The 10,311-nt window shown below is 32.9% G+C and overlaps 1 protein-coding gene across 1 annotated transcript; it reads left to right on the forward strand.

The window, feature by feature from the left end:
* Positions 1–369: 369 nt before the first annotated feature.
* LOC115442812 (peroxisomal membrane protein PEX14) lies at positions 370–10,112 on the forward strand. Its single transcript, XM_037438472.1, has 5 exons — positions 370–621; positions 4,472–4,745; positions 6,804–7,020; positions 7,240–7,446; positions 7,626–10,112. The coding sequence occupies exons 1-5, from the start codon at positions 571–573 to the stop codon at positions 7,630–7,632; spliced, it is 756 nt and encodes a 251-aa protein (XP_037294369.1). The 5' UTR covers positions 370–570; the 3' UTR covers positions 7,633–10,112.
* The last annotated feature ends 199 nt before the right edge of the window (positions 10,113–10,311 follow it).

The raw sequence follows: 10,311 nt of genomic DNA on the forward strand, positions 1-10,311 counted from the left end.
CAAAAAAATCCATTAAAATTCCTCATAAATTATAATATCCCTACTTGAGGGATATACATAATAATAAAATTGCTATTTCATATTATTATCAAATATCAATCTAAAATAAAGGCAAATAATTGTCTTAGTACTATTAAACGCTTTCCTTAACTATTTTTTAGAATTTTGGGACTATAATTAGTGTATGATAAGAGATAACATTGATTCCAAAATAATTGATATTTCTTCACAACATTGGACCCAAGAAATATTAAGTAATAAATGAGCAGAATTTCTAGTAAAAAATGTATTAAAACATTAATTACGATATAATCCTTGGCCTATACAAAATTCCACTAATTCGCCCCAAAAAAGGATAATTTCCCCATACTGGAAACACTGGTCAATTGTCAAACTGACGCCAATCTTCAGCTTCAGGGGCTGGATAAGAATAAAATTATTATTCATTAAAAATTTATTGATGATTTTATTTCCATAGTTATTATTATATAACGTTAAATTATTAACATATTTGATATAATTATTAATATCTGTGTTGTGAATTGGGTGAATCAATAGCTTTCAATCAATATGAGTTCGGAAACCCTAGCCACCGCTGGGAACGAAATACGTGAAAATTTGGTAAGTCAAATACTTCTCAATATCGTAACATTATGCTTTATGAAATTTCCTAATCTACACATATATTAAACTAATAGAAAAGTCTTATACATACGCTATACACTTATACGTAGATGAACCACTTAAGTGTATTTTACGAATGACCTTCGTACACCGACCCAGAAGTCTTTGTTACTTTTTTCTGATCCATTGACAATACGAAAAACGGTGTTTGTTTCGAAACTCTGGCAGGCATGTAGTAGGTAAATACGAAGATACAAAAAGCTGTCTCAATCTTTTATGTTGAACTAGATATGTATTTGCATAATTTATTCTAATGTTTTAATCAAAATTACCTAATGATTTTGCGTTTATTGGCTTATTCGGATTGCATTTAGCGTCTAAAATGCAATTTACAATACTTGTTAAAGCATTTGGAATGCTAGAGAGCATAAAACAACATTTTTGAAATACTCTTTTTACCTATTCAAGTTTTCTCACATATTACTTCCCATTAATTAGAATCCTGAGTCAATTTCCTATTTATGAACCATTTCAAGCAATATTTAACCATTAATTTGTTTTTATTATCTAAGATGCACCTCTAAGTCTTTTTTTTGTTACCTGTGATTTTAGTACATACTAAGTACAAACAATCATAAACACAAGTATGTAAACAGGTTATTTGGGTGAATACATTAGTAATATTTCAAAGTCATAAGTTTGTTAAAAAAATATTCACCAATAGTCTAAATGAAGGATTAAAAACTGCAATATTAATAAACAATAAATATAAATTTTATTTAATACAAACTTTTGCCTATAGCTTCATTTCATCAAAAACGTTTTTCTGGGGTAAATATTTTCCTAAGTAAACAAAGTAGCCTATAGCACTCAGGAGTAATGTGGCTACTTGTTAGTGATAGAATTTTCAAAATCGATTCAGTAGTTCCAGAGATAAATACCTTATAAACAAACTCACAAAATTTTCCTCTTTATAATAATATAGTTTAATTTGTTATATATGGCTTAACCCATGAATCTTTTAATTCTTTTTGCTTAAAAAACACAAAAGCTACATAAGGTCTGAAATGCTAAATCAGAGATAATTTTAGACTGTCAGTTTTGATTACAAAGTACAACAGTTCATTATAATTTATAAGCATCATTATTCGGTATCTGATCCACCCACATTCATTGTATATGCAATATCTAATTCTCTTAGATTACATATTTACATTGCATCCTAGTTTTAAAGATAAAGTTAGGTTAAAGGTGATCTTAAATTGAGGTCTATCTCTAATATTGTTGTATGGTAATTTGGGCGATGAAAGATAACGCTTTTACATTATAAATTATACTTTGTATGTAACTAAGTAATTGTTGCATACAGTACTACCTGCGTTAAAACCATTTTAACCTTAGTATTTATATGCATGGGTTTTTTGTGGGGTCACGAAAGTTTGAAAATATCGAAAAATCACCATTAAAAATACAGTTTTTGTACTTTTTTTTTGTACTCCCCCCTCCACATTAGGTACTTACAATTTTCGAGGATTAGAGCACCCCTAAAAAATAACAAAAAAGATCTGCTTATAAACTCAGAGATATATGTATAGCTCCCAACCATGTTGAATTCATTTTTGATTTTAAAGCAGTCTTTATCACTTAAAGATAATTTATAACTCCTTATTGGCAAAAATCTGAATATAATCAATAGTTTCATCTACATTCAATCTGACATCTTATCTTTTATCATCAATCTTATTTCTTATCACCAAAGGGGTAAGTAGAGGTGCGGCTGGTATATTCAAATTTGTCTCTTTACAATACTGGCAGAGATTATATCAGACTTGTATTATATACTGTATTACATATACCATACTTATTTCATAAAAATGAAAGTCACTTCCTCTGTCTGTTCGTTTAGCTTTCACAGCTGAACCACTGAAGCGAGTTCAATACAATTTGATATAGACATAATTTGAGACCCTGGGAATAACATAGGTTACTGCTTATCCTAAGAAAATGTTTAGTAGGACTATTCCGTAAAAGCTTTTTCACAAATAAGAAATAAATAAGAAATAAGAAATAAATTTATTTTCCAAAATGTTATACATCTTATACCAATTAGCAACAATGTCCACACTAGGCTATGCCTGTATCGTGGACATCAAAAACAAAGTTTAATAGGACAAACCATATACCATCTAAATTGTAGAACATAAACTTGAATAAAATTATAAAGGAAAACAAAAACAATAAAAATTCTAACACAAATAAATAATGATACAGAAATTTTAAACTAAAAACACAATTGAAAAATTTATAGTGGACGACGTGCAGAAGTAGGAGCCTCGGAGTGTGTATGCGTGTGTGTAAGTGTGAGTATGTGTATATGTATGTATTTATGTGAAAGTCGCAATCATTTAAACCTCAACTTTTAAAAGTCGATCAGTATCATCATGATTCAAATTCAAAAGCATGCTTTTGACTGTTTTTTTCGCTTCTCGCATAGATTTTGTTTTAATGCAGCAAGATTTCTGAATTCTATTGTAAACAAATGGAGATAGAAAAATAGAAAAACGCCTGACAAAGGTGGTTTTGAGTTTTGGTACATGCGCCTTAAACTGTCTGCGTTTCAGCAATTCCTTATAGTTGGGTTGGTTAAGAATAAATTTGTGAGTTGTGAGAGCTATTTTCAGTATGTACAGTTGCCTGACACTAAGAGCCTGTGCATCTGCGTATAGTTGGGAGGTTGGGAAACGATACGGCTTTTTCAACATTACCTTCAGAAGTGACCGCTGCGCTCTTTCTAATACAATTAATGTCGACATGGCAGCCCCTCCCCATGCTCGCATACAGTAAATTAAAACGGATTCACAAAGTGAAGTGTAAATATTAAGGGCCGAACTGCGAGCACAAATTAGTAGTAGTATTAGTAGTTCGGTATAAACACAAAATAATTGGAGTAATTCAATCTGACAATTGCATGGGAATTTTCTAGTCTTTTAATTACTAACCAACAAGCGAGTAGTGTCAACATAATGTACAATGCCATTGGGTAATGTGTAGTGCGAAAAAATTATATTTACTTTTCATTATGAACAAACTGGAAAAAAGAGTCTTGCGTAAATTGTAAATTGCAATGTCATGTTAGCCTAGAAGTAGATAATTAATAAAGAATATATGAATGACTGACTTTATTTAAGCATCTATGTCCTTGAAATACCTGATTTTCATCTTAATGTTGCTTGAATTTTTTTTATCGTCGAATTATTATAAGGATAAATTAATTAATAAAAAAAATTACAAAAATTATAATTTTATTAACACATGGTATTCAATATCTAAATTTTAATGCAAATAATTACACATCTGGACTGAAAAGCTGTTATAAATGCTGATTTATATACTTAAGCAATATTGGGTCATTAATTCAGCTGTAACTGTATATTGATACATAAACATAAACATTAATTGCCACATATCCCTCAAATTTTGTAACATTTTTTAATTACCTATGAATTCGTTGCAAATATAGTTGTATCTTGTAGTTGTGCTGGTAGGATATATTTTATATCCGCCCGGATAGCGTTCACAAGGTTTTAAAACCCGCCAAAGTGGCCCACATAAGTGTTTCGCGTTACGGTATCAGCCTGTGTATATCCGGTTCCAACTGGCCGGCATAATTGTGTCGACTGTCGAGGGGTAATCATCTCTCGTTAGTCGACACTCTATTGGACCTCACTCTACTTACCATGAGATGCAATGGGGTCACTTTTACGTGCACGTATACCTAACCTAATTTTGTGGCAAATAGCGCTTTAAATTATTTATATACTTCATATGAATATAATTCTATTTCCAGGTTAACACAGCAATAAAATTCCTGACAAATCCGAACATACAAAAATGCACAATGGAAAGCAAGGAACGGTTTCTACGTAGCAAAGGATTAACCGACATGGAGATCCAGAAAGCGGTTGAGAGATGCGCTGAGATGATAGACATACCTTCCAGGGCGGATATCATGTATTTCCATCAGTCAAGGACGTCGTGGTTCAAAGAGCATGTCTTGCCGTTTGTCGTGTATGGAGGACTGGCTTATGGCTGCTACTGGTTTTATAAGGTATATTTATATGGTTAGGAATGAGGAATTTGATTATAAGAAGGTTTTGCAAAAGCACCATCGCAGTCGAATAGGCCTTAAGAAGGGACATGTCGAGTATTGTTTTGACTAACTAAACCTAATGACAGGAACGTTCCTGTAACACAATAGGCTATATCTGACCCTTGGGGGGAGCGGAACAGGGCAACCGCCCGGAGACTCGCGCGATCTAGGAAGACATTTTTTTACAATGTTACCGACGAAACTGTTAAAACAAACGAACTTGTTTTTTATTCCACCGAGGTCTTCGCGTTGTTTTTTTTTCTTTATTCTGGGACCTCGCGTCGTCTAGGGAGTAGGGAAACCTCCTATATGTATTTTAATGTGAAAAGTTGTATTTTTTCAAACACACGACCACGACGTCATAAGACGTCGCCGTCTGTTTTAATATCTATTAGCGTCAAAGTACAAAGCATAATAATTGATGACCGTGGTCAGTTTATAGTTACAATGACTATTGTTCTGATCATTTACGTAATTCACATATTAACGTAATCTAGCCTAGCTTAGGCATAATCCGTACTAATATATAAAGCTAAAGAATTTGTTTGTTTGAACGCGCTAATTTCAGAATACTAAAGCGATTATGATTATTTTTTTTCACTAATAGAAAGCTGCATTACTTCTGACTTACTTCTGCATTACTAGGGTACTTTTTATTCCCGGAAAAACCATATCACACTGGCGGAGCCTCAGGCAAAGAACAGTGCTTTATAAATCCTATAATATTATGAAATCCTTTTTAAGGCCATTATCACCGGTCATCCATCAATTGTCTCGAGTATCAATCGGATCGTCAGGCAATCTAAACCAAGGTGATAGTTCTTGATAAGCTTTATCATTTTTGACCTTAGCTAAAATATGTCCCCGAATACACTTCTCTATAATGAAGAGAAATGTTTTGTTTTCGATAACATTACGTTAAAAGATAATCGAATCGGAAGCCTCGAGTTTGATCCTTAATAAAAAAAAGTGTTAATTATCTATGATTAGGTGTTGCTAGGGACTGCTCGCGTGAAATCGTTTCCCGCTACAAGTCTCTTAAACACTAATTATGCACAGCGTTATCAGTACGATGCTAGCGCCATCTATTTAAAGAATCTGATGACTAATTACTGAGATAATAGCCAATGTGTTAATCCAAGACATGTTCTATCCGTGTGCCAAATCTCATCCAAATCTGTTCAGCTATTCCTGCATTTACTTCTAACGAACGTTCAAACATGTTTACAAACATTCGTATTTTTATATTAGACTAAATCCTTTGCTGTGTCTAGAATCTAGACTTTAGAATTACTAGCTAATCCAGAATGTCAAATATCCAAATCTATTAAGCAATTGGCGCACAGTCTTCTAACAAACATCGAAACTTCATCACAAGCTTTCACATATTATGTGGGAGGATTAAAAACATAATCGTTTATTATTTATGACATGTTTGACAGTGTGTTTCTAATTTAGTTTCCTATTCCCCTTATCATGTTATCACGAACCATTGCCTTCTGATTGGCGTATTGTTATCGGTCAGAATATTTCTGTTGTGGACTTATCTACGTCGAAATTATATTTTAAATTTACAAAATAATGCTTATTACTATTGTAACAATGGCGATAACTTGATAACTCTGTATTAAGAACTTTCCTTGACAACATCATTTATAATATTTGACTAGTCATGGTTATGCTACCGTTGCTATACAATACATTATAAGGCGAGTTATATGCAACAAGGCAGGAATGACGAGCAAGACATAAGCTTCAAAAGCTATCAATATAACCTAAAAACTTATTTTGGTCCCACCATCATGCTTGAAATTGCGTCTCAGCTTTCACAAACAATTTTTAAATTATTTTACAGTCTTATATTATGTAATATCATTTATACGCCTTCCACCTCCCCCCCCCCCTCTTTTTTTTTAATCGCCTCCCTACAAACAATGAAGCCTACAGTGAAAGCTTAGGAACATATATACTTACTTGTATTATTTATAAAAAATAGATAATATATTTTAAATATTTTTCCTCCCACCAGAACTGCCTCAGACCCAGCTACTATTCGTGGAGCAACCAAAGCGCAAATCCACGGCGGAGTGCATCGACGAGCTGCGCAAGAGTCTCGACGTGTTAAATGCGAGCGTGACGTCACTGCGCGGCGAGATCCAGAACAGCGTGCAGCAGAGCGCGCTGCGATCGCAACTCGACAACATCAAGTCCGACATCGCGTCGGTTAAAGGCATATTACTGAATAGGTGGGTACTTTGTAATGAACTGTTTTAGTTTGTAATATATTAGTTGGTTTAGATAGGAAACTGACAATTTTAAGACATCATGACTCATGAGACGTAACATCTAATCATATCTATTTTTCATATATTAGAGTTTACAATGCAGAGCACTATGACTACAGAAATAAAAATTAAATTTTATAGAAAGCGTTACAACTTACAAAATACTACCTTTCCTTGCAGAAACCAATTTCCCTCCCTCAAGACCCGCTCGGATCCCCCATCGATCCCAGCGTGGCAACGACAATCGGAAGAGGCGACTTCAACGGAGGTAGCTACTGAGGAAAAGAAGAAGCACCGCAGTCGCAGCCAGAGGTCGGAATCGGGAGGTTCCAACTCCAGCGAGGGCGAGCAGGCCACTAAAAACAGTGACAGCAGTTTGGAGATTATGTGAGAGAGAAATTATTTTATAGATTTTTATGTGTAATTTTTTAGACCTGGACCAATTGTGGGCCTTTTTTTGAAATAAAAATAAATGGTAAATAAAATTTAAATAAATATGAAAGGAACACAGTCCCACGAATGAGAACAATACGGGTAAAACATATTTTTTTTTTTTATAATTTTAGCACATGAAGGCAGCAACCGTTCAAGCCGCGCGTGCTATGGCGGCAATTTGTGGGTTCTGTTCCCGCGCTGCGCCATCGTCGCCGCTGCCTCTGACCCCTGAGCTGCCCGTGACTGAACATGTGCATCTCCTCAGTACTAGTAAGCTGACAGTGTACTTGACGTGATATTACGTCGTGTCAGATCACGTAACGTCTTAATACGTTGCGTTAGATGACGCCGAATTTAATTTTGTAATTTAACATTTCGCTGTATATTTATGTAATTTAATTGGATAATATATATTTTACACTTGTTATGAAGTCAGCGTTACTTTTAATAGCATTGAGTAGAAAAAATAGTACCTAACTTGCCTTTATAGATGATAGTAAAATTGTAACAAAATAGAAGTGCTGATTTATTTACAATTATTCTCTATATATAATACAAATCATTAATTATTTTAATTGGCAAATAATTAACGATAACTTATAAAATTCTAAACAAAAAATATCTATAATAATGTTAATCTAATTCTTGCCTAATACATATTTGGTTTTGGGTAAAGTTTTTATTGTGAGATTAATGAATTAATCTAATTGTAATGATAATTCAATGCAATTAACATGTTTGGTCACGATGTTCTCGGGCGATGTGGCCGGGTCTAGTCTACGTTACCTAGCTAATACGGCCATTGTAATCGCGTATACAAATAAAAAAAAATCTTAATTCACTATGACAATTTATTAATTTTACATACGTGCAGGTATTGGTGTAAAGGTTTGTGGTTATAATATTTTTTGATTGTATGTTTGTAGTAAATGAGTCAGTGATCGTGTTAACACGTTGACAATCGGTCGTCAACATGAAGAAAATAACATGACGTATATATCCGTCAGCGGTAACGTATGACGTAAATATACGTCATGGTATTTTTTACTCTGGTTATATGTCGGTAATTTATAGAAAGCTATGATATCGATGCTAACATTTGAAAGCAATAATATATCAATGTCTATTAATGTAATATTAATAATATTCAATTCGTCAACTTGTTAGCCATTGTGTTATTATACGACTGAAATAAATCGAACGAAATATACGAGCGGGTAGTTTTGAAGTGTTATAATTGTTAATATTGAGTAGAATAATAGCTTTAATTTGTTTGGTGTCCTCCTATATACCCTTTTATGCTAAACGCTGGCATGGTTCCGTTTCAGAGGTAGAATTATGAATAAATTCGTTGTGTAATAGTTATACAACCTTTTTGATTAAAAATATTTCGGCAATAGTAATTAATAATGTTATACTAGCAGTTTCATTCGAGATGTAAATGAAAAAAATATTGCTATAGTTCATGAAACAGTTTTTAAAATCACTTCAAAACTTAATTACCAAAATGTGAATTTTATTTTTGTTTTTTGTTCAAAATAAGACCGTTAATTGAGCGTGAATCTTTGTGACGGTAATTTAGATTTAAATGTTCGTGGGCTGTAAATAAAATAGTTTTAAATGGCGAATAAATGGTTATTTAGATGGACGAATAATGGTAAAACATATTATCTCTTTTTAAAAGCATTTATTATACAAATTTAAACGTCTTCAGCCGTTTTCAATAAACAATCTCAATCTTCAATCCGATTCCGAAAATGAACCAATCAAATAAATCAATTGTTATATTGTCAAAAAACTTTGTTCTGATTGGTCAATTTTTACGATAGATCGGGAAAGCGATTGGGTTCTTTATTCAAAATGGCGGTTATTGTGAGAAATGTCCAGGTAATAGATCAATATTTACCATTTTCTCGCTATTTATCGTGTGAAAATAGTTATGAATAATCATGTTCGTTTCGCAATAATGTATAGTCATATTTACTTGGTTCTGAAGGTACGATGAATTTAAACTGAAATGAGGGCAAATTTATACTGTATTTTGTAGTTAAAGTATTGCTGTTGCATCTTATATGGGTAGTCGTTCTGCCTTCGTTTAGATGAATAGTTTTCTGTACAGTGCTAACTCTTTCCGGTTTTCTCTTACTAATATATTCCCTTTAGAATCAAGTCCCATGTATATTATTAGAGTAAGTATGGGATGCCTCAATATGGAAGTTAAAAACCGGGTGTCGAAATGTATTATTTCATAATAATGACATTATATCTTATACATGACATAATAATCGGTACAATTCCGAGTATTTAAAATTATAGTTTTTGTATTAATTCTGAGTTTTGAGTCAATTTTATTTAGCTCAGTAATAAAAACAGTTTATTTGACAGTACAAATACTTTATGCCAGTTTTATTACATGAATTTTTGTCGATATTATAATTATTGGTGATGTTTTAACTATTTTTATTGAATTATTCGGGTGGGAAGAGTATGTTTGATGGAATTTTAGCTGCTTTGACTTCCAGTATTGCTCATTGTTGTATAAAAGACTTGTCGCGCGTATTCATTCCAAATTTCGTGTGTACCTTAAGTGATAAATAAACCAATGATATATTAGTTGAGTTTTGTTTTTTAAATTTTACAAATCTAGAGTGCAGTGCCTAGCGGCGATGCCTAGTTGGGTGTGGAACGGACCGCCAAGACGAATGTCCAAGGGCACACACCTCTTACTTTTCTTAAATAATGTGTATATTCTTTGTAAATTTATCGTTTGCTTTAACGGTGAAGGAAAACATCGTGAGGAAACCTGCACATCTGAGA

Source organism: Manduca sexta, chromosome 14, assembly GCF_014839805.1.
Source record: "Manduca sexta isolate Smith_Timp_Sample1 chromosome 14, JHU_Msex_v1.0, whole genome shotgun sequence".
Taxonomy (NCBI): Eukaryota; Metazoa; Arthropoda; class Insecta; order Lepidoptera; family Sphingidae; genus Manduca; species Manduca sexta.